This window comes from Embiotoca jacksoni, unplaced genomic scaffold (assembly GCF_022577435.1).
Source record: "Embiotoca jacksoni isolate LCO1_2020_lvr unplaced genomic scaffold, fEmbJac1.0.p SCAF_4, whole genome shotgun sequence".
Classification (NCBI taxonomy): Eukaryota; Metazoa; Chordata; class Actinopteri; family Embiotocidae; genus Embiotoca; species Embiotoca jacksoni.
Window position 1 is genome coordinate 22,489,556 of NW_027185392.1, and position 26,271 is coordinate 22,515,826.

The window sequence follows — 26,271 nt, forward strand, 5'->3', positions numbered from 1 at the left end:
AAACTTGGGTCATTTGGGTCGGACTAGAATCTACTTTCTTGCATTGTTTTTACTACTTTGGGACATATAACATTTATTAATGAAGAGACGTTGGCTGGATGATGACTTTTCCCTAAACTTAACTAAATGCATATTGCAAAGAAAATTTTGCAGATAACATTTAGCGTGCTTGTTTCATATTTAGATTTTTTTTTTAAATGCAACCTTCACAGCGTATTTGCTCTTACCAGCAGGTTGTATAATGACATTAATTACAGTAGCAGAATTTTATGACGCTGAAAGAACTGTTGAGGAACAAATACAAAAGTCCCTTTTTAACTGAACGTTTTCCGAGACACATGGTGGAAGTGGATTTTCTTTTTTTTGAAAATGAACCATTTTATTTAGTTAATATAAAATTTTAAAGCGTATTTGTGTTGTTTTTTTCATGTTGTCTAGACTGCTGCTCTCTGACCCTTTTTATCATTAGGATCTTCTGTTTGCAGCTGCTACAAACCAGCACCTGACACACACCACCACAGGAACGACACAGGCACATTCACTGTTAACTTGCTAAGGTTGTGTGATGTTGTCAAAGATATTTTAAATGCTTTAATTTTGATAACGTAAACAAGAGAATCCTGATGTTTGAATTTTTTTTTTTTTCCAGGAATACTCATCTAAATTGAGATTGGCAGATTTCAGTCACAACAGATTCCTGCAGATGTTTTACAATAAAAAAAATTGTTAAGAAATAAAGGATTTCTGCATGCTAAAAAAATGAGAGGAATTTCATTTTGAAATAGATACAGGACAAGTTGAAATTGTACTTCAGTGTAATGCAGTAACTTTAACAGGGCAAACAGTAGAGGATCCAAACGAGGCTTCAAGTTGACGTGAGTCAATCAATAAACCTCAAATGTCAATATAACCACTTTGACCACTTCATTTTTTTTAAATTGCTCTCTTTGTCTGACTTACACTTTAGAGACAATGATGATAAAAATGTAAATGAATCAAGAGAAGTGTAAACATTTTATTTCCTCACTTGGAGAAAAAATGTGTCGTGGTTCCGATGCGCTCTGCCAGCACAGCACCTGTAGCTGCATGGTGTTTAGCACACTTGAGACCATAATACTTCTGTTTTTTTCTTCATTAGTTTCTTCATTATAAGTTGGTTTGGAGAGGTTACTGATTTTACTGAAGTCTCAATGTGGTTTAGCCTCTCGCTCTCACGGAACTTGTAAAGGTCTCACAAGTTGTAGTGTGACATCATCAGGCAGTTTCCTGTTTCAAACTTGTAAATGTGAACATGTTTATGCCATCAAGGTAATCACTCTCCAGAAGAAAACATTACACTGTGAAAATAAGCACCCTAATTATCCTTTAAATCACTCCTCAGAATTATGGTTACAGGTACAGGTTTGTACCTTATGTCTTATTAGTTGTTTTACAAGCTGTATTCCATCCATGATGTCTCCTCCTAGGGGGTCACATCTGTACCACTCATTTTAATTATGTTCTGCTCAGTAATTGCTTTTTTGTTTTCAGTTTATGCTGATCCTGCTCTTCTTTGTCCTCTCTTAATGGCACTGTGAGATGCTTTGTTTACACATGCCATGGAAACAAACTTTATTCTTTGTATAGATTCTGAAAGCAAATCTGACAGGAATCAAATGAAAAGGAAAGTTGAAGAATTAAACGCACCTAAAGAGCAGTCGGGCCCGGTCCAGTTCTGGTCGCAGGCGCAGGTACTGGTCTCTGCGTTGTAGGTGCCGTGGCCTGAGCACTGGTCCGGACACATGGCTTTGGCAATCTCACAGTTGGCTCCGCCCCAGCCGGGCTGACAGTGACACTCGCCATGAATACAAACCCCATGAGCCGAACAACTGGGGTCAATGCAGTCCACTGGAGACACATGAAGAGAGGAAAGTCATGTACTGAACAATACATAATAGACAGTACACAGTGGATTAAGCTCTGAACTGTCGTCCAGATCACTCTATTCGAGCATTTCCAAAACCGAGTCAAGTCCAAGCCAAGAACTTAATAAAAGTGGGCTCAACAATCTTACACAAAATTGATATATAATGACTTAGTAACACAACTGTGAAAGGCTGATAATATGAGTAGACATGCTTTCAGGCCAAGAGCTAAATCTACCAATATGGTCAATGAGTTCATCCTATTGAGTTCACAAATTTACACTCAAAACCTATCTTTTGAACTTCAATAATAATATAGAGTCCCTGCTTAAGGAAGCCACCAGACAGTACTCGGTTTTCTGGAACTTTATTTGGAACAATACATAGGCTACTGTGGGCCGTAGCCAACGCCAATATTATGGCTAATTCTTACCGGTAGCTCTATACAGCATGTCTTCGTCACACACACACTTAAACTACTCTCACAACAAGCAAGCACAACAGGACCCATCCCCCCCTTAGCTCCTGGCCAATCACAGGTGGCTGTCCCACCCTGCTCACCGTCATAGGTACAGGAATGACTGACAGGTCTACTGTATTAAGGCTCTGCAGACACATCTTATATTAATCCTAATAATATATTTTCACAACAATTTATCCTTTTGTACATCAAACAATTCTGAATTGCTGTCTTGGTGGAAAAAACTGTGAAAATACAATTGTTTTGTTTTCAGAAATACAATAAAGATCACACCAATTTGAAAGTTGGTTTTGAAGAACCAAAAAGTGAGTGGAAAAAGAAACAACAACAATAAATGTTTTTACTGCCTGATCGGAAGCTGCAAAGTGGAAGCTAACTGTAGCGTTGTGCTGCTGAGAAGAGCTGGGGCCACTGAGCCTCAGCTGCTACATCATGTACAGGAACAGTAAGGCAGCCATTAGCAGATATGTTAATAAGGGGCATCAAGAGGTGAACTGAATGCTGCTCCTCGGCCTCCCTTTGCAAATCTGCCAGAGAATCTACAGTGGCTCATGAAAAGTGGCGAAAAACGATAATGGGCCCTCTGTAGAGCCAAGGTTGGGTTTGTCCCGTCTGAGCTGTAGAAACACAGCAGCTCCAGAATCTGCTTAGAACTGATTTTAACAACCCCTCAATTTAAATATGTGGTCAGCTGAAACTCACTGATTGGCTGAGTAAAGCTTCAACTGAAGGAGTCTGAGTGGCTGATGGGTAAATTCAAACGGTACCTGAAATGGTGAACCACCAAACCAGCATCTTCAGACAGCAGAGTATATTTTAGATTTCGTTTTCTGCCACTCAGTAATGCATTCCTTTGATTATTGTTTTTCTTGCGCAGACATATTAACATTATATTTCATTTGGTTGTGATATTTTTGTTAGAAATCCTACATGACATTTTTGACATAAATTTGCAGATTCAGCAGCCGTAAATGGGATTAACACACACACACACACACACACACACACACACACACACACACACACACACACACACACACACACACACACACACACACACACACAGGCACTGTTGAGCAGATTCCCTCTCACTCTCTCCTTCTGTCTCATACACTCACCCACAGACGATTAGTGCAGCCGAGGATTCGACTAATCTGAAACTAATCTGGTTACTGTCCCCAGTGGTATGTATTTACATATTTGTATGAGTGCGTACGTATACACAGCAATGTACACACTGCCTTTATACACACCTGGTTGAGATTAATGTGTGTATTTGTATAGAAATGAGTGTCATCCTCTCTTCGGATGCCTGTGGAGGTATTTTTGTGTCCGACCAGTGGATAGCAGATTAGTATTGATTCATTCAGATTCAATGAGTATAGTGTACAGCTTGTTTTAGCCAATGACCTGTCAGCAGTTGGACAGTAACCATGGATGTAATTTGTTGTCAGATTAAAGTATATTAATGTACCATGTAGCTGTAATGCAATCTTAATAAGCTTCCTGTCGGCAAGCCTGATTTTAACTGATCCATGCAGGTCAGTGGGATTATTAGTTTGTAAAATGTATAGAATGACTTCCATCCTCCACTGTTATGTGCTTGATCTGAAATCTTCCAGAAAATTCTCAGTCACTAACTAAAACCAAAACTCAAAGGAAAAAAAACAGTTTAAAATAATGCTGCTGAAGTTTGCCACTCAAAAATGTAAATTTATATGCAGAACATAATGTGGTGTTTTCTTTCTCTTAAAAACCCCAAAAGAACCAATTAGAGGGTCATTACAGCATTGAATCAACAGGTGGTATCATTAAAACCTTAACAACATCCATCCGTGTTCCTCACTTACACAGGAAACTCAAGAAGCAATTTAAATTATTACAGCCCAAAAAAGCAATGATAAAAAAAATCATTGAATCTCGTCTCATCTTTTTGTTATGTCTTTATTTTATGTTTTGTACCAACGATACGATAACAATAAGTATTGGTACCGATAAGCGGTATTGCCATTGATATTCCCCCCACCCACTCAAATTTAATCTAGTTGTGATTTCCCTCAAGTTTAAAATTGTTCCACTAGAAACCACTAATGAATATTAACAAGACTGTTTGAATGCAGACATATGTTGCAGGGACTACTAGAATCATACATTCTGGTGTGATTTTTAATGCATCAAAGGGTTAATTAAGCATTTCTGAAGTGCTTTAGAGGATATTTCAAAGTATCGAGACCTACTGAGAACTACCGCCACCAACATGACATGTCCTCACTCTTTGGAAACGTTGTTCTTACCTTCCTCACAGTTATCGCCCTTATAACCAGTATTGCAGATGCAGGCGCCTATGATGCAGATACCATGTCCTCCGCAGTGGATGTCGATGCACTGATTGGCTGGAACGTCGCACTCGGTGCCTTTCCACCCGCTGTGGCACTGGCAGCGACCACGGGAGTACTGGCCGTTACCGCTGCACAGCACCGGACAGGCGGCTGGGTCCGGAACATGCAGGAAGACACATCAGTTGGAGATACTGGCTTTATACCGCAATTACATCAGTTACAACCCCAAGATTAAGTCTGTTGTGTCTGCACTGTGCAAACAGCTAATTATGTGGATTCATATTCAATGAAATGCTATTTAAACTTTAAACACTAGATCCAATATTTAATGTTACCTTTGCCAACATCTCTTGCATCTAAATTTGGAAATTTGTTTCCTTAAGGTGTGAACAGACACGTTTTTGTGTGTTTTGCTTGGTTGAACCTGAACCTGGTATCAGAACAGTCCTAGCCTATGCAAAGTAGCAGATCACTCACAGGTCAGTGTGTCCCTTTGATAAAGCTTTCATCAAAGGAACACACTGACGGTGAAGAGGGAGAGACTGAACAGCAGCACAGCGCGGCCCTCATAGTGTGCAGGTCACACTCACTGCTGGGATAACAACCCTGGAACAATTACTGCCTCTCTATGGGTGGCATAGTGTGTGTGTGTGTGTGTGTGTGTGTGTGTGTGTGTGTGTTTACCTCGAGAGCAGTCAGGCCCCAGAAATCCTGGGAAACAGTGGCATATTCCTGAGAGACAATCACCGTTTCCATGACAATTCTGAGGACACTCCATAATCGACTCTGATTTCGAGAGAGAGAGAAAGTGTGTGTGTGTGTGTGTGTGTGTGTGTGTGTGTGTGTGTGTGTGTGTGTGTGTGTGTGTGTGTGTGTGTGTGTGTGTGTGTGTGTGAGAGAGAGAGAGACAGAGAGAGAGAGAGAGGGAGGGAGAGAAGGAGAGAGAGAGAAGCTGTTTATGGGTGCATATTAATTGGGTAGAAGAGATTTACAACTTTATCTTTTGAAAAAACACACACGCGTACATACACACACTGAGAGATCACTCCTCTGTGGTTGCCGTAGTTACAGCCAGTCAGTCCAATCAACACACTCTAACATCCAATTACCCCACTGTGTCTCTCTGTTTCTCACACACCAATGTTGGCTCTCTGCTGTACCTAAGTGGCCATCCCCTGCACACGCACAAGCACAAGCATGCACGCACACACACCCACCCACATGTTGGTTGCCATGTATTGAAAATCACATCTGCTCTAGTTAATGTGCTCCCCACGAAGCTTATCAGCAATAATTGCAGTTACTTGAGCTACAAAGTGCGAATGTCATGAAGTCGAGAGCAACCAAATTAATTTGGTCAATAAGAGTGAAAAAAAATCATGACCAACATGGTCAAATGCTTCACTTCTCTGCTGCTATCTGATTTCAAGTGCAGGATTAAATGATTATTACTGCAGAGATTTCACTCTGAACCTTGATTTCTGAAAGACAAATAGTATCTGTGATGTTGTCGATTGTTACAAGCCTCAATACCTGCAGTGCTTTGAACATTTTTGAAATAATATGATGATAAAAATTCTCGTTTTTTATTTGATTTCATGCATGCTTGTATCATGCATGTTCTCTTGGTGTAGCCACATTTAATGATGTTGAATGGATTGAAATGCAAGTGCACGGGCACACTCTTACAATAAATCAGGAGTAATTCAGACACATGTTCACTGTTCCAAACACGCATCCTGCTGTGTCTCACCGATGATGATGGTATTGTATGAGACTTGTTCTGTGTTGCGTCCGTCGTTGTAAAATGCCAGATGCCAGATTCCCGTGTCCAGGTACTGGATGAAGCCAGCCTCGTGCACGTTTACCGAGCGTGCATGTCTGGACCCTCCCCCGGACTCCTCCTCGTAAGAGCCACCTGGGTGTGCGTGTACTGAGTCAGCATCACTGAGGGCCCGTTTGTCTTTGGATATGAGGCGACTACCGTCGAGCAGCTCCACAAAGTCATACTGGAACAGAAAAATACACAAGATCTTTGAATATATAATACTTACAACTAGAACATACAACTTACAACTTACAACTAGAACATTCAACAGAAGATACCAAACCTAACTAGCATTTTAATTAGTATTATATAAAAAAATATGTACATTTTTTTTTTTTTATTTAGCCAGACTTAAGGTGTAAACAGAGCGGTGTTGGTCAGTCCAAATGTCTAATCAGTGCAACACATGAAACACTTTGGTCCATAACATGAAATAATATATCAATTATATATTTCTGTATATACTGTATAGTAATAAATGATGGCTGAAAATGTAGAACCCCGTGTAAAATGGAAATAAAAACAGTATTCAATGATTTGCAAATCAGGTAAACCCATATTTAACTGCAAAGGCAATATATCAAATGTTGAAACCGATACATTTTATTGTTTTATAATAAAATATATACTTATTTTGAATTTGATGACAAATAAGTTGGGACAGGGGCATGTTTTTATGTTTTGCATCACTTCTTCTTTTAACAACACACTGTAAACATTTGGCAGCTGAGGAGACCAGTTAATTTTAGATTAGATGATTTAGATTTAGACTTTATTAATCCCAGTGGGGACATTTAGTCGAGGTTTTGAAAGAGAAATGTTGTCCCATTCTTATCTAATGAAGTTATTCAGCTGTTCCTCATTTCATGATGAAATGTTTTAAATGAGTGACGGGTCTGGACTTTCAGGGAGGCCAGTTTAGCACCCAGACTCTTTATTACAGAGCCATGCTGTTGTAATATGCACTGAATGCAGTTTGACATTGTTTTTCTGAAAAAAGCAAGACTTCCCTGAAAGAGACGTTGTCTGGCTGTCAGCACATGTTGCTCCAAAACCTGTATATATCGTTCAGCATTAATGGTGCCTTCCCAGATGTGCAAGTGACCCATGCCATGTGCACGAATTCACCCTCATACCATCACAGATGCTGGCTTTTTAACTGAGCGCTGAGAACAAGCTGGGTGGTCCCTCTCCCTTTTAGCCCAGATGATGCAGAGTCCATAATTTCCAAAAATAATCTCAAATTTTTATTCATCAGACCACACGACAGTTTTCCACTTCACCTCGGTCCATCTTAAATGAGCTCGGGCCCAGTTTTAAACAGTTCACGGTTCACAGACAATGGTTTTCGGAAGTGTTTCTTTGCCCAGACTATGATTTTCATGACAGAATTGTGTCTATTTTTAATGCAGTGCCACCTGAGGACCCCTGACCTTTTCTGTGGTGCGACCCTAAGAGCAAATTTCACATTATTAGTCCTCGACTTTATGGTTCATGTTGACCTGTTAACTAATCGACCTGTTTGAAGAACATTTTGAATTTCCTAATTACAAACCTAAATGAACACAGTTTGCTTCATTTTTCCTCATACAGCTGTAACACATACACCCACATTCTATTTTCTCAGAATTGTTCCACACCAGAGATAAGACTGAAAAAACAGGGTAAAAACAACTAATGGGAAACCTGAATGGATTAGGGTATGACAAGGACACACACGCTCACTTGTCTATTATCTAAAGTGCTGCCACCGAGCTGTGATAGTGGTGGCATTGTATGAAGCTGTCTTGTACAGATAAGTGGATTAGTCCCTTGATAGAGGACATGATTCACCACACAGAGATGTAAGTGTAGTCATTAAAGAAGTAGTTTAGTTTTGTAAGAAGCTTATCTGCTTCATTATGAACTATAAATCCATAAAGCACTTGACCTCGACACACTTGCAAAGTTGCCAAAGAGATTTTGACATTTTGGGAGGCAGACTTTTTTCAGCCTGTCTGGTATTTGTTTAAAGTAGAAAAGCCGGAGAAAAGTCAAGGACAGGCTTTCAATAAAGGCTATATTTGAGACCTCAAATCATGGAGTAGCCATTGATTCGATTCAATAAGATTTCATTCTGACATAAGGAGGAAAGCATCATTTTAGATTCTGATGAAGTTTGTGTTGTTTAAATTCCATCCTCAGCTGTAGACTCAGGTGGTTACCAAGATACTGTGATCAACTGTGCCTGCTTCTTTCCTGTATCATAATGTTCTTTGTCTCATCTGACATCCTATTTCAGGATCATGGCACATGTTACAGTCAGTTTTTTTTACGGCATTTGTTTCACTGGATTTCTCTCTGACTCACTTCTGGTTTTCTTTGTATCATCACGTGGTTTAAAGTTGATTAATTCCCTTTCACACTTGTAATATAACATGGCTGTCTTCGTCTGTCTTTTAAAGTGATAGTAGTTGGTCAGTGTCCTTGACATTAATGTTCCTTACAGTTTCATTCAAACATGACAGGACATAAACAGAAAGAAACACATGCCTGTTCAGTTTAAATGTCAGGATGGCGAGGAGAGAAGCGTTTTTTTGTTCTTTTGGACTGTATCACTGATGGATATGAAACTGTTGGTATTTACTATTGAAGCCTTAGTTAATGACTGTCGTGTGTGTGAGAGATGCTCACCCAGGCCTCTCACTGTGAAACCAGTGACTGCCTTTATAGATGAGTCGCATTTCATGTTATTAGATATCAGATTGTGCTGCTTGTCTTATGATATCCACACACAAGACTTGATTTTAATTTGGCATCTTATTTAACTTATGCTTATGCACTGTGGATATTCATTCAACTCAGGCACCTACTCAAACTGAGACCAACATTTGAATAAACATCAGATTATTTAGGGGACTCAAACTGGGTCTGATTAAAAGTCTAAACTCCGTTGTGACTTGCTTGAGCCGTATCGACATTCAACCACGTGTGTGAATAGACGTGCGTGTGTTTGCGTGACCAACCTGTGTGTGCGAGGGCGGTAGGCCTTTGCGTCCATACACCCCAACAAGAGCATCCCTCTGGACTGAGATGTTGAACTTCAAGAACTGTGGTTGGTCGATGTATAGCTGGGACCTCCAGAACACACCTTAATTAAAGAACAACAAGCAGCAAGAATCAATCAGTGATTTAAATATTCGAATACTACCCGAGTCACGTTCAGGATTTCTGCCTCTGTACACAACACAGAAATATGGTTACACTGCAACACAAAAACATAGTGGATTTCCCTATACTCACATTTCAAACACATATTTGAAATATTACATCATTATTTTACATTTTTCTTTTAAAAACCATCAGCGTTTAGTGTTGACATTTATTATTGATTTGCCACTTATTTTTATCTCCTGGAACTGCTGCTGATGAAGTTGATTCATTATTAAGTGGCATACTTTAAACATCAGAAGGAATTCTTTTGCACATAGCAAAATATTTAATCTTTCAAAACTCCTTTTGTGAGATGTTAAAAAAATATTGTAAATAATATAGAACACAACTATTTATAAGTAATTACTTAATTTACAGAATGTACAGTTTCATAGCGCAGCATATCTTCATTTTAATTTCACGTTCTTCATCTGAGTGGTAGCCTCACATTAAATTCCCGCATTGAACACGGAGACTCGTTTTTGTTATCTGGTCTACGTTCACTGATACTGTGAAAATTGGTTGGACAAAAAACAGCAACACGTGATTATATCACAACATAATACCACAGCACTACATCCTGAGAACACCATCAGGACTATACATACCACCAGATCAACTTTGTGGAAAAAAAAGAAGTCGATCATAGTGGCAGGGTGCTGTAGCATGACATCACCTGTGTGCACGTGTGTGTGTATGTGTGTGTAACTCACCTGGTGGAACCTCTTGTATGGCTCGTCTCCCCACGTCCACCTCTCCTGTGTCTATGGTGTTGTTCTCTAGAAGAAACATTTTACCTGCAGAGAGAAAAACTGATTAATGGGAATTCTGGGAAACATCAATAATTCACTTGTAATAGTATCTCCGCAATGGTGAAAATATCATTTAATGCAAAAAAAGAGAGAGAGTTGTGGCTCTTCCAAAGTGCTGACATCTGCAGAAAAAAAAAAATCACCGGGCATGGTTTTTCTGTTTGTAAAGCAGATCTGATGATCACGTTTCTGAATAAGATCACTCAAGTTCTGTATTGTGTAACTAAACATCTGAACTGAGACCTGAGTCTCACTAAAAAAATGGTTCTGATGTTCTTTGACATGTATGAAGGGCACATCTGAACACATGCTCTCGTGAATTGCACATGTTCAAAGTGCTGGTTTATAAGTCCCATCCTGGTTACCTTTGCATTCTGGAGGGAGGGAGGCAGGAAGGGAGGGAGGGACATTACACACATTCATTACACTAATATGAGACACACGTGTATCGTTTATTTCTAACGTAACCGACCCACACTCCTGACCTCTCTCTCTTTCTCTCCAGTCGACTGAAGTTAATGGGCCTGTAATAGAATACCTAACTCTTACACCCATGTCATAACAGGAGCAGAGCATTCTGTTTCCAACATCTGAAAAAGCAATCGAGGGCTAACACTATGCAAGAGTGTGAGAACCAACTTTCTCCCACCTCTACTTTCTACCTTCTTTATTATCTGATCCTGAGCAGATAAGAAAGCAGATAGCTAACCTGCTATAATTCCATAAGGCTCCAAACATTTAATGTTGAGCAGTTGAAGCTTCTTTATTTGTAAAACGAAGAGAGACATTATGCGTTTCTTTTCCCTTGTTATTGTTTCAAGCTAAGATTCAAAAACTTCCAGTAAACATCCTGCTCCTCCAATATTTAGCGTGCCACCTCTCTGTTCCATCCAGCTCTGCTTTGTGTTTGTGAAGAGAAGAGACAAAGGAAAGAAAGGAAGAAAAAAAACAAGAGTTCAATGAGAAAATTATGGATATATTAAACTGAAAGAGAGTGACAGGTAGAAAAAGAAAAGACAAAGACGAGATGCTAATGTTTGGTTTAACAAAAGGTGTGATTGACAGAGGGCGGTCAGCTTTAACCAGCCAGCCGAGCTTTAATTGAGGTGCTGCGGTGTCTTTTGTCCATCCTTGTTTTATATCCCTTACTATGGTTTCCATTTCAGTGCTGCTAATCTGTGAAGCTGTCCTTAAAGCAAGCAAAGCACCACATGCTCTACATCAGTCACATACTGTATGTGGATTTACAACACACACTGTACTGCATGGAGGCTTAGGCATTAAAACAAGAAACGGTCTGCACTTTATCACCTTAGAGTCAAAGGTTCTGTGCCGTGGGGCCCTCTGTTTGTGTATTTGTGGATTGATTTCTGCAATGGTACACAATCCAGTATAATATAGGTTCTCGTTACTGTTACTGATACCGTGGCACCTTTAGTATACTTATTAGTTGTGTAAAGTAAGTCAGCACTGTCGCCTCAAAGCAAAAAAGGTTCTGGGTTCGAGCGTCGGCTGGGGCGTTGGCCTTTCTGTGTGCAGTTTGCACAATCCGGCTTCCGCCCACCATTAAAAAAACATGCTTCTTCATTGGTGATTCTAAATTGCATGTATGTGTGAATGCAAGCGAGCGTGTCTGTTTCTGTCTCTCTGTTGGCCCAAAGTCAGCTGGGATAGGCTCCACCCCCACGACCCTGTTCAGGATAAAGTGGGATGATGAATGGATGGCACACTAACTTGAAGCTGGCTTAAGGTGAGAACGCTGGGCTGTAGCAGAAGAATCCCAAAAGAGAAACATGTACAGAGATACTGATGTTAAACGAGATCCTAATTTAGAATTTTGAAGAAATAATGCTAAACATTATTTAGCATAGGCTGTGTCGATACTTCTATTCATCACATGTAAGTGGAGCAAGATTAGCTTCATTATCTTTATGAGGATTTTTCATTATGTGAAGATACAGGAAGTTCAGGAAGTAGAGGTCCACAACATCAATGACACCGAGGACAATATTTATGAACAGTGTATGAAGATCTGTGCTTTCAGTTGTCTTTGGTTTTGTTTTGTTTTTTACCTTTTGGACATTCATTCTAATGTCACTGCTTGTACATTGTGCACTACAGCTTTATTTCTTAATGCACCATGAAAGCCACAGACGCACTCCCCATTGTCAGAATCATCTGGGTTCATTAAATACGTTGTGACTCATAACCCCCGTCAGACACAGCTAACGTTTGTATGTTTGGTATGAAGCAAAGTCAAACGTCAAACCGATAATACAAAACGTCAGAAGCTGAAAATGGCTGAATACAAACTTGTGGTTTTTTTCATCCATCAGAAACATCAACCTCCGACTCTCAGTTGTGTTTTCAGGTAAACACCGCAGGTTATAATGTAAAAGTCTGTTATGATGAAATTTGATTTACATTCAAAGACACATAATATCACTCTGTTTAGGTTTTTAAAATACACGTCATACAGCATTTGTAAAATGTTCTGTGCCTCTAAATTTTGCAGTTGTGAATCTTTCTGTGTGAAACTGAACATTTTTCAGGAAAAATGAACTCCTCACTGCAGTGGTACTTGCATACATTGCAATTACAATTTACATAGAAAACAGATTGTCTGCTGCATTGTTATAAAAATATGTCACATTTCAGCAAAAAAAAAAATTCAGCCACCTCGAGTGACTTAAATTTCTGTTTGAAGCCAAATGGCTTTCTCCTTTCTGCATCACCACCCTCTCTGGTCTGAGCAGAGAAACTTTAACTGGAGCACCTTCTCGCCAACTTTTCTCGTTGCCGTTATTGCTTTTCATGTCAGAAGAAAGGACAACATTTTTTTGTTTTTAAATATGAACTCACCGTTGTCTGTAGACACCATGAAGGTGTTGGGTGTTGTATCTCTTCCCCCTCCTCCGTTCTCAAATGCACCGTATCCCTCACTCTCCTGAAGCTGCCAGTTTAAACCGAACAGGTGCATAGCTGCAGAGAGGAGGGGAGATAGAAAAAGAGGAGCAAGAACAGGAGGGTTTATACAGCGGAATGCAAAATGGAGTATCAGGTAATAAAATGAATCGAAGTGAAGAGAAAGACCAAGAAAAGATAATGCAAAACAAAAAAGGAATAGTGACAGAAGGAGGGTTGGAGAAATATGTGAAAGGGAGGGAAAAAAAAGACAATAGATGAGAAGAAGTGATGGAAGGACAAGGAAGAAAGAAAGATTGTGTAATAAAACAATAAAAAAGACAAAGATAAAAATATTCATCTATGTATGTCATAAACAAATGAGGAGGGGAGTGAATATAAAGTATGAAGATCTGTCTGCCTGTCTGTGTGGTTGCCTTAACTGCAGTACACTGGCAATGGGTTTTTCTGATCGTGAATAACATCTATAATGCTCTGCACACACACACACACACACACACACACACACACACACACACACACACACACACATACACACACACACACACACACACACACACACACACACACACACACACACACACACACACGTATAGCATGCCATGATATAGAATGGAGTGTGTATCATCACAGGAAGCTTCCGGCAGCTTATCTGATATAACGCTATACAGCAGTCACCTCTACCACCTACATGTTCTCTCTCTTTCTCCATCTGTGCATGTGTGTGTGTGTGTGTGTGTGTGTGTGTGTGTGTGTGTGTGTGCGTGCGCGCGTGTGTGCGTGCGTGCGTGCGTGCGTGTGTGTGTGAATGCAAGGGCCCTTTGGCTTGTAAATCCCTTGCTCTTGCCCTGTCCTTCTCCTTCCATCTCAATTAACATGTCGACAGGTAAAAAATAAATCAATTAAAAAACAGTCAAAATATTATCCTCCAAACAGGAAAAAAAAGTCCCGACTCGTGAAGCTCATTTCTATTCATCTCATACTTGCATTCCCTCCTACTGCATGGTGTCTGCTGAATTATGCTGCATGTCTGATGAAGAACTGCCGAGCTGATGAGGCATTTTACAAAATAAAGCAGCAGAGGGGGAATTTGTTTTTCTGCTTTGCCAAGTCAATATAACCGAATTACACACTGCAGTTTAATACTGTGTGTTGTCTGGGTTTACGTATCGATATTACACAGAACGAACGATGCTCTATTTCTAGTCTCATTCTGCAGTGCTATTCATTCAACATAACTGTCAACCAAAACCTGATTTCTACAGATTACTATCAATGCATCCCATGACTGAAAATGCATCCAAACCTGAAATTTACATGCTCTATTAGTTTTTAAGAAAAAAATCCAAAGGGAACCTCAATACAGTCAGACAGCAGGATAGTTATAATTGAATACAATGAACTCAAACTGAGAGAAAAGATCAACACGGTGCACAAAAAAATCCAATCCACGTTTTTACTGCACTTCAAAGTTTTTACTCAGTTTTACTTGATTAGGATGCACCATGTGATCAGAGCTGGTCGCACTTGGATCCACTCAGCTGTTTGACATATTGACCTACAGACCTGAGAGTAGAGGATTGACCCAACAAGACTGTATCTATTGACATCCGGACGTGGCCAGATTGAGCCCTGGCTCGTGTCCCAAGCTCGGTCTCACGTAGGAAAGCAGCGGACCTATAAAGCAGTACATATATCTCAATACCTCAAACAAATCTGATCAGGTCAATTCTTTTTGTTTCTGTCCTGAGGAAAAATGCCCAAAGTGCAACACAGAGATATGTGTTCCTCCGCCATCTCTCAAACAATGTAAGTAAGAAATAGCTTTCAGGAGTTATAACAGTAATGTAAGGTGGAACGGTTTTGCAAATACAGTGTAGCTGCTGCGGAAATGTTTTTTGAGTCGCGTTTACAGAAAAGGAAAAAAACAAAAAACAATCAACAACATGAGACATCCAGAGGAGCATCACAAAAGAGAAGTCTAGATTTAATTATTTGGTTTGACCTGAAGGAGATACAACTGCACAATTAGACATTAAAAGGGTTTTAAAATATGATGGGATCATGAATATCTTCATGAATGTGAGATGTAAATGTTATGGCAATCAGCCCATTAAATATTGCTATAGTCACCCTTTTATGAACATTTTAGAATAGATTCATGTTGTGCAGCACTAAACTTAGATGATCTGGTCACAGGAATAATGCCTTGCTTTCTGTTTGTACAACATCAGCATCAGTGTCCTCCACAAAGAGAAAAGTGACTGAGCTTTACAAACAGCTGAAAGAAGTTCATGTACCCCCCTGTGTGCAGACTTTTCTTAATATTTGATCAGCTTTCATTGGAGTAGTTTTTTCAAAACTGAAATCTCACATTCAGACCCACTTAATGCTATGACTGGACAGTGTTGTGAGGTGAGAGAGAAGCAGGACATGTATGTTTGTGAGCGACCCAATGTTTCTTTAGGGAGATCATCTGAAAATGTGAGCAGTTATCCCCGTTTTTAAAAATGATTACAGCTCCCCCTTAGGGCTGGATATCGTTCAAAAGCGTTTGATTCCAGGAGTGGACTTTGACAACGCAAAAAAAAAAAAAAAAATCCATTTTAAACAAAAAATAAATTTACATTATGGTACAACTTTTTATTTTTGTTGCATTTTAGAAGAGGAGAGCTTATTTTTTTTCTGTATCTACGATTAACAGATATCCACGAAATGCCTCACATGGAATGCTACATTTACCGATGTCCCATGAACACCTCACATGCTTTCAGTAGACACTAGTTGTCCAGCTGCACATTGAAAAGGGCTGCAGTTACTACAGAGCATTCAACTCAGACGGGTGTGTGAGCAATAATTTGTTTTTTAAAAGAGTGAAGCAAGGCGTTCTGATGTCAGATTTAGCGACTTAAAGTTTAAAACAAGTGTTTTTTTTGTTCGTGGGCAGAGTGGAGGCTACTTATGTTAACTACTGTGGCTCACTGACACTGATATATTTACTCCTGTGTAAGCAGAGCAAAGGTTTTAAAACGAAAAACATGTTGGTGTGGATGTAGCCTTCGTATCAAAATTTAGTAGTAAGAAGACATTTTTCAATGCTAGATACTACCGAAACCAAATACGGACAGCGCCATGAAAGTATCAAAGTACCCAGCCCCGCTCTCTCCTCGTGATGATGTCCAGTTTGCCACTCAGCCTACCTCTGTGCAACCCAGTATCACGGCAAAGTGTGAAATAGACACGCCAGTCCACTACAGCAAAAAGCTAAGATGCCGTGATACTGGGCTGCTCTGTGGCCACTCAGGACAACTATAAATACTTTTTATTTCTTCATAAATATTTTATTTTATTTTTATTAAAACTTCACCATGACCTGGCCTTATACAATGGAACAGGATGTGCAGTCATAGTAATGGTCACTTTCACAGAGCTCTTAACTAAAGCCTGTTGATTAAAAGAGAGGGAGCTATTTTTTTTTAATGAGATTTCATTATTCACCAATATTTTATGTTCTTAATTACATCATCTTCACCACCCAAGACAACCCCTTCCCCCCAAAAAAAAAAAAAATATCAGTGGGTTTCTCAAAGTTTGGGAGCCTTTTAAAATCACACAGCCCATAAACGGGACGCTAAAATAAAACCCACATCTTTTCTATCGGATGTTAAATACGGGAGGAGGCCCACGTCCCATGACAGTACATGACACAGGTATGAAGAATCAGAAGGAGTAAGCTGTTTGTGTTGGTGAAGAACACATGAGGAGTCTGGACTGGATTGCTCTTACAGTAGATACAGTATTAGAGACAGGAACGTGTCAAGGACCAATTACTGATTCAACTTGGGAACATTTAGTGAGATAAAACCCCTGCAGTGAATCCCCTCGCTATGCCCCATACACACTCATACACAATTATTCCACACACACACACACATACACAACTCTCTGCCTCATTAAATTAGAGTCCTGCTGTGCTCGCCCGCTACCCGCAGCCCATTATGGTGAGGACAGGAGCAAAGGGTCATGGGAGAGTGCTGGCTAATCGACAGGAGCCTGCGTGCAAGTGTGTGTGTGTGTGTGTGTGTGTGTGTGTGTGTGTGTGTGTGTGTGTGTGTGTGTGTGTGTGTGTGTGTGTGTGTGTGTGTGCGATAAAGTAAGAGGATTAATGGCCATGGTAACAGTCATACAAGACTGATTCTCTCGAACCGAACCATTTTAGGAAATTTGGAAATGATCAAAACATTCCATCGAAATTTGGTTTGTGGATTTAAGGATTTAAAAAGTCTATAGTGTGGTTGAATGTTTGATTCTTGTTACATGGAGGCACTAGTAATTGACATCAATTATATATCCATCCTTAAAACCACCTGCTGTCTGGTTGCCTTCAGTTCCCAACATATGCCCCATTCTTTCTACACATTGGTAATTCGGGGCTGTGAGGAGAAGTGAGCGCCGAAGATCATCCCATGGAAGCATTTAAAAAAAAAAAAAAAAAAAAAAAAAAAAAAAAATCACTGCACACAAGAGAAATACTTGGATCAATGGAAAACTGACCGTCCTACCGTGTTCAAAGCAGGTCTGGAATCAACGACCTACAGTAATGTGCACTGTCAACCTCCGCTATGTCTGTTCGGAGGAGGAAATGATCCCTGCTCAGCCTTGATAATCTCTGTCGCACACTGAGAGACCACAGCTCCTTCACTCACCAATCGAGAGGCAGAAAACGCATTAAGAACATAAGAAGTCATATGCAGATGAAACTTCGCTTCTCTTTGTGTTGTACTCTCGATATAAAGCTGTTGGAAATGACCCATCTCCTCCTGAGTGAGTACTCAGAGTGTGGAGCAGCTACAAATGCTGACGGAAGAAGAACCGCTGCCATTAAATAATGTGGATCCCCCAACACATCCATCTTTCACCCACATAGGTGTTCTCACTTCTAGTATGCTTCCTGATTACACTTAGATCTCAGGACTGTGTGGGTGTGTGCACAATGTGCTGAGTAGACTTTTGGCACGACAGACATTTTGACTTGAGCGAATCATAAAATACTGTACAGTGTACAAATGCCAGGTTCAGCCTATGTTACATTTCAGTCTGATGAGATGTTTCACCATGTCAGATCAGACAGAAACTCTCACATAGAGATGACAGACTGCTGAGCAGTTGGTGCCTCCAAAACATGGGTGAAGATACTCTGAGCAGTGAGTCTCTGGTGCAATCTCTGGGGAGGTTGACTATTTGAAAGAGACATTCACTGCACCTGTCAAATGAAGGAAAAATAAATGTATCTGAAAAAAGAGTGATTGCTCTGGGTCAGACTATTATCAGCCTAATATCTGACTGGCATAATAGCATTAATCAGTCCCTCCAGGATTTTGTGGCATTTTTGCTCAATTGCGTGGCATGTTTTCTCAAAAATTGCAATGCAATTTGCAGAGTTTTAAGTGAGTTTCTTGCAGTAAAATTGCGGGAATTCAAAAGAAAATGCAAGTCGAGAAAGAAAACTGAGATTTTGTTTTTAAAGCACTACCTGATAAACAATGATATGTAATAAATTCTGTGATAATAATCATGCTGCACATCTCATAAAAGTGACGCAACTGTACAGAACAGTAATATATAAACAACAACTACATCTGCTGTCAAAATAAGAGATTTAGATGTGTGCACAAAAAAAAGTGCAGCATTTAATTAGATCATTTTAATGTGAGGACCACATTTCCCACAAATCCCGTCACTTCCAGGTTCTCCGCTTGTTCTGGTTTCCTCTGGAGTTTTATTTGGTGATGAGAAAACAGCAGCAGAGCTATTATTATTATTATTATTATTATTATGTTAATTTTGTTAACAAAGATATTTTTGTTTAAAAAGACTTACTTTATGCCGTTAATACTTTTAGCACAGCTTCTGCTGATGACATTTCTTAAAAAATTACGGGAATTAAAAAACTAAAAATGCAAGTTTCCACATATATTGTGGAGATTGCTTGAATTTGCGTTAATTATTGCGATTGCAAGATTTCCTAGAGGGACTGGGTAATGATGGCTCGATCACATTTAGGTGTCTATGCGTAATGAAGAACCCATAACAGCAGGGAATACATTAATGGTACTCGTTACACCAATGCTTCTGTTTAAGACAAGCCAAAATGTCTGCTGTAAAAAGAAAAATGTATGAACTAGTTGCCGCCTCTTGCACCAGTAAAATGGAGGGATTTCCATTTTTAATTTTTCAAGTTCTTACAAGGAAAGTGAACAGTTATATTTCAGCCCAGTATCCTAAGAAGTGACATCCATATTGGATGATTCTGCTCCTTGTACTGCTTATGAAGACAATCTCATTTCCTTTGCAGAATATGCAATTGTCTATTAATTTGATGAATTATTGCCATTGCTTCAAAAGAAAAAAACTCAAAAAAATATATTTGTGAGACGACAGACAATAAAATGCAAAACTCTCAGGATGTGCTCTCATCACTGTTAACCTATCAAAATATCCCCCCCCCCCCCCCCCCCCCCCCCCCGATTGTGATGCCCCTTGTGTGCACAGAAGAGATGAAATGATATGGGAGGATCAGTCATACAAAATCATTTTAAACAAAAAATCATAGAAACATTTATTTTCTTAAAAACTGTGCTTTTAGACTTTGTGTGTCAATTTGACTTGTTGAACCTTACTTTTATTGAACAGTTTCTGAGAAATCAGTTGACATTGAGCACAAAAAAGTATTGAGCTTCTAAATTAAAGATGGCAACAAGGACAGATTACTTTAAATTTAACTCTTCATCACCAATATTCAAGCCTACCTATGTCTATAGGCGATGTTTGAGGCAGAAATGCTGAACAGCAGGAGTCCTGAGTGAGAGTGCTGCTTTGCATTTTGGATACTGTGTCCTCATTATTTTACTGACATAGCAGATTCACAAGAGATTAAAAAACCTATCTCCACTAATAATTACAAATCATTACGCTGTAGCTCCCGAGGTGATACTACACCCGTGGCAATATACAGTGCATCCGGAAAGTATTCACAGCGCTTCACTTTTTCCACATTTTGTTATATTACAGCCTTATTCCAAAATTGATTCAATTCATTTTTTCCCTCAAAATTCTACACTCAATACATAATGAGAACGTGAAATACATTTTTTTGAAATTTTTGCAAATCTATTAAAAATCAAAAACAAAAACAAAAATCACATGTACATAATAAGCATTCACAGCCTTTCCCATTACACTCAAAATTGAGCTGAGGTGCATCCTGTTTCCACTGATCATCCTTGAGATGTTTCTACAACTTGATTGGAGTCCACCTGTGGTAAATTCAGTTGATTGGACATGATTTGGAAAGACACACTATATAAGGTCCCACAGTTGACAGTGCATGTCAGAGCACAAACCAAGCCATGAAGTCCAAAGAATTGTCTGTAGACCTCAGAGACAGGATTGTATCGAGGCACAGATCTGGGGAAGGGTACAGAAAAATTTCTGCAGCATTGAAGGTCCCAATGAGCACAGTGGCCTCCATCATCCGTAAATGGAAGAACTTTGGAACCACCAGGACTCTTCCTAGAGTCGGCCGCCCGGCCAAACTGAGCGATCGGGGGAGAAGGGCCTTAGTCAGGGAGGTGACCAAGAACCCGATGGTCACTCTGACAGAGCTCCAACATTACTCTGTGAAAAGAGGAGAACCTTCCAGAAGGACAACCATCTCTGCAGCACTCCACCAAGCAGGCCTGTATGGTAGAGTGACCAGACGGAAGACACTCCTCAGTAAAAGGCACATGACAGCCCACCTGGAGTTTACCAAAAGGCACCTGAAGGACTGTCAGACCATGAGAAACTAAATTCTCTGGTCTGATGAAACAAAGATTGAACTCTTTGGCCTGAATGCCAAGCGTCATGTTTGGAGGAAACCAGGCACCGCTCATCACCTGACCAATACCATCTCTACGGTGAAGCATGGTGGTGGCAGCATCATGCTGTGGGGATGTTTTTCAGCGGCAGGAACTGGGAGACTAGTCAGGATGGAGGGAAAGATGAATGCAGCGATGTACAGAGACATCCTTGATGAAAACCTGCTCCAGAGCGCTCTGGACCTCAGACTGAGGCGAAGGTTCATCTTCCAACAGGACAACGACCCGAAGCACACAGCCAAAGATAACAAAGGAATGGCTTCGGGACAACTCTGTGAATGTCTTTGAGAGGCCCAGGCAGAGCCCAGACTTGAACCCGATTGAACATCTCTGGAGAGATCTGAAAATGGCTGTGCACCGACGCTCCCCATTCAACCTGATGGAGCTTGAGAGGTCCTGCAAAGAAGAATGGGAGAAACTGCCCAAGAATAGGTGTGCCAAGCTTATAGCATCATACTCAAAAATACTTGAGGCTGTAATTTCTGCCAAAGGTGCTTCAACAAAGTATTGAGCAAAGGCTGTGAATACTTATGTACGTGTTATAGTTTTGTTCTTTATTTTTAATAGATTTGCAAACATTTTAAACAAACTATTTTCACTTTGTCATTATGGGATATTGCGTGTAGAATTTTGAGGAAAAAAATGTATTTAATCCATTTTGGAATAAGGCTGTAACATAACAAAATGTGTAAAAAGTGAAGCGCTGTGAATACTTTCCGGATGCACTGTAGCTGAGGCTCGCATGCAAATGTTGTAAATACAGGAGTACAATCTTCCATTCCTGAAATAATTTAAACTAACTAAGTGTATTCTCATTCTTTAACTTTTTAGTAGTTTTATTGGGAAGTGTGTAAAGACAAAATCATCTTTATGGTAAAAGATCTGGACCAAAAAAAATAAATAAAACGAGAAGACTTGAATGAATTTTACAGATTCATGAAGAATCAGCAACCCCAGCGGGGATCACAAAGACTCTTGCATCGTAATGGTTTTGCTGAATAGGGCTGTAGGTCTTGTGGCTGCTGAGCACTTGTTCGATTCAGGGCCATGTTTTATGTGCCGCAGCTTGGCTCAATTAGTCACAAAGGAAGGTTTTGTGCGTGCACGTGTGTGTCTTTGTTATCACAATCTTGTCTGTTTGCATAAAACTTAGCGACCATAAATGTATATCTCTTCATATTTGCATATGTGTTGCCACAGGTATATGCATGCAGCAGTTGTTATAATTCCACACTTTAATTCCACACATGCAAACTGCTTTTTATGAATGGGCCGTGAGATTGAGCTGACAGACTTTGTAAAAGGAATACATGGTGCTGGCAGGGAAGGTCTGAGCATCAGCAAGGTTAGAGTTGTTGAACTTTTGAAAGAATGCAAAACTTCCCTTTAAACTGTTTCTTGAACCCTTTTAGACATCAAGTCTGCTGGACTGTTAGAAACTTAATGGTGCAAAAATGTGAATTGAACACAAGTATGTTAATTATAACACTTAAGCACACATAAAGCTTTTAATTGTAATTTGCATGAGTCATTAATTGGTGGTGGTATGCCTTGTTTTTGTGATGAAAATGGCTTGAAATAAGTATAAACGTAACACATTTTTAAAATTATTTTTGGAGGCCAGTACAGGTCCAATGGGCATTTTACACCTGATGTGATGTGAAAACTTGAAGGTCATATTGATGATGTAGGAGGTTGTAGGAGATAACCTGTGTTCACTATGCAGTATTCTTATCAATCTTCAGACATGTCGGGACATGTAATATTTTCATCTATTTATTCTTGCTTAATTTCAAGTGCTAGTGCAGCTCCATGGATACTCTCTCAGTTAGTTAGTTAAGTAATCATGCAATTATCGACCAGAAGCTGTTAGGGGCCCATTTGGATTTCAGGGCAGCCCCCTTTTGCAAACTGACCAATTCAATCATCCATTTTTTGTAGTCCAGCAATGTCTCAAACACCTGCCTAGACTAGACAAGAAGATCAGGAGCCTGGAACGATCTCAAACATGTGATGGGTATATATACCACCTTCCCACCTTGTGAACTTATCGTTTTGAGTCATTGTCCGTTTTATATACCATAATTTGTTGTTATTGAAATGTTCCAAAGCTGCAAATTTTATTTAAAACAATTATTTCAAACCCATTACTTAGACCTACCTCAAAAAATACACAGGAAGAAAACATGGTGGGAATCGCACTCCGTGTCATTTGAGATATGCCATGTTATGGGGGTGTGGGGCGATGGGAGGGGCCAAAGAAATGTATTTGCACAAGGGTCAATGACAAATATGTTCCACTGTGGGACCAACGTATAACAGACCTATGCCGCTGGGGAGCCCAGTGAAAACCTGCAGGAGCAGTGAAGGGTTATATGTACACATTTCGTCTGCATGAGGTTTCCTCTCTGCCGGAGTGGAATGCTCCAAAAAAAACAAAAATATTTTAACAAGAGTTTTTTTGACAAAGCTGTGATTTTAAACCCGGACCTACAGTACAACTGTAAAGATTTATAGTACGATGTCACTCTCTTTTCCTTTTTTCCTCCTCTCCCTCACTTCAGTACACAGTATTAAAGATTTTTCATTTGATACATTTTGATACTAATACAACTGAAACCAACAACAAAAAACAAATTTCAAAAATGCACAAAGCCGCATATATCCTCCAACAGAACCTGATAAATCACGCACACACACAAACACACACACTGTGATCGACACATACATATACCCAAGAAAAATACACCCAGGAACTGACATGGATTGTATGTTGTCTGGTATGTCATTATGTCAGTTTTCTCAAGGCCAGAGGAAGTGTGTCTGTGCATGCGTGTGTGTGTGTGTGTGTGTGTGTGTGTGTGTCTTGGGTATATGCTTGTGCCAATAATAACACGTGTGCCTGTGCACCCTAGTGTATATGTTTTTCTGCGTGTGGATGCACATATGTGTGATTTTATGTCAGTGTGTGTTCTTGTGCATCTCAAGTGTGCAAAAAGCTGCAGTGTGCCTGTTCATCAGTGTGTGAGACAGATTCATGTGAGTGTGTTTGTGTGTGTGTCAAGAGTATATATGTGTGTCAATCATAGAATCCCAGGAAACTCTTAACAGATGCTTTGAATGGAAAAAAATCTTTCTTACAATGCTGCATGAGGAAGCCCATGATACACACTGCGTGCGATAAAATTGCCAAACATGTAACAACAACTGCCCCCCCCCCCCCCAACTCTCCCAACCACCACCACACACACACACACACACACACACACACACACTAGCCTGTGGCAAGAGATCTCTAAGTCCAAGTACCATCTGAGCTCCAATAATAATTGCTTCGGTTCATTGTGGGAATCGATGACCTTTAGAAAAAGAAATACCACTCTTTCTCTCCTCTGACTCCCTTTTCTTTCTATCCTTCCTTCCATGCTTTTTCTCTATGGGCTTTATAAAAAAACAAAAAAAAAATCCCTCACACAATCTAACAAGGAGCAAACTGCTCTAACAGTTTTAAAGTGATGCAGGGGATAAGAAAATGCACTCGAGTGTTTTTTTTCAAGACTACAGCTGTAAATTTGAGGCATCCGTTGGGATTTTACAGCCTAATACTAATTTGTTTTTCTTTTTGGGCTGAAGCCTGCTCTTACAATTATTAGGCTTATTCTCAAGTTTCATATTCAAATTTTTATGAAAAAAGTGAAAACAATCAAGTTGACTGCCAGCAAACAATGCATATTCTTAACTGCAATCTTGTTTGGGTAGAAGAGTTTTTGAAGGAGCGCTCCAGCCACGGGACCTTCCTCATGGGACTCTCTCTACTTTTATGCAAATGATAATTGTTGTCTGTTTGTTTAAGATTTCAGACACCTTACAGACAGAGTTTGAAGAAGTTGATCAGTCCCTCCAGGATTTTTTTTTTGATCAAACATGTTAGATTTTGCGGCAGCTTCTCTCAATAATTACGGGCAAAAAAAAAATTCTGATTTCTGTTAACAACTACCTGATAAAGAGTAATATGCAATCCCTTCCTATGATGACAAGCATGCTGCACATCACAGATAATCTACATTTTTGGAATTAACAGAAGCAGGGTGATTAAAAACTTGCTAAAAGAGACGTAGCTTTCCGGAATAGACAGTCTGTGACTGTAATATAGAAAACAACGACTACATGAGCTGTCAAAATAAGAGATTTAAATGTTTTTTAAAATCACATTCATTCAACACTTGAACAAGTTTGTATAAAGCTAATTTAACATATTCCTTATTCCATGATAAGACCACATTTCCCAAAAAACCCATCACTTCCTGTTGTTTCGGTTCACTGACAGCAGTTCGTTTTGATGGTGAGAGGAGAGGGAGCAAGGCCGTTCTGATTTGAAATGAGAAGTTATTTTTGTTAATAAAGTGAGTTTTGCTTGGAAAGGTGACTTTATCCTGTAATACTTTCAGCAGAGCTTCTGTTCACGACAGTTTTTGTGAAAAGAATTGCGGGAATTTTTGCAAAATTGCAAGCTTCCACAAATATTGCAAAGATTGTTGGAATTTGCGTTAATTATTGAGATTGCAAGATTTCCTGGAGGGACTGGGTGATGTACAGTCATATATGAGCATGGGGATGAGTGCACATTCAAGTCTATTGCACATGCAAAATTAAAATCTAAAATTTATTGAAATTTTAATCCGATGAATGTAGAAATTTGGTGTGAAGCCTAATATTTCCCATTCAGTAGCTTAAAGGCTAAATTTTCTAAGCTGCCAGCATTCTTAATTACTCATGCCAAATATTGACATTGTAAGATGACATAGGTAGTTCATTTTGAACATAATTGTATCTATTCTTCTCTGGTCAGATCAAAATCTCCATGAAGGAAG

The 26,271-nt window shown here is 39.6% G+C and overlaps 1 protein-coding gene across 5 annotated transcripts in view; it reads right to left on the reverse strand.

Moving 5' to 3' along the window:
- Positions 1 to 26,271, reverse strand: part of tenm3 (teneurin transmembrane protein 3) — a 338,433-nt gene that overhangs the window by 102,116 nt on the left and 210,046 nt on the right. For all 5 annotated transcript variants that reach the window (XM_069168313.1, XM_069168317.1, XM_069168316.1 and 2 more), the window contains 7 exons: positions 13,419 to 13,538; positions 10,458 to 10,541; positions 9,558 to 9,682; positions 6,478 to 6,733; positions 5,409 to 5,510; positions 4,680 to 4,874; positions 1,687 to 1,887 (listed from right to left, as the gene is read on the reverse strand). In XM_069168313.1, the coding sequence (XP_069024414.1) occupies positions 1,687 to 1,887; positions 4,680 to 4,874; positions 5,409 to 5,510; positions 6,478 to 6,733; positions 9,558 to 9,682; positions 10,458 to 10,541; positions 13,419 to 13,538 (1,083 nt within the window). The remainder of the gene's footprint in view (positions 1 to 1,686; positions 1,888 to 4,679; positions 4,875 to 5,408; positions 5,511 to 6,477; positions 6,734 to 9,557; positions 9,683 to 10,457; positions 10,542 to 13,418; positions 13,539 to 26,271) is intronic.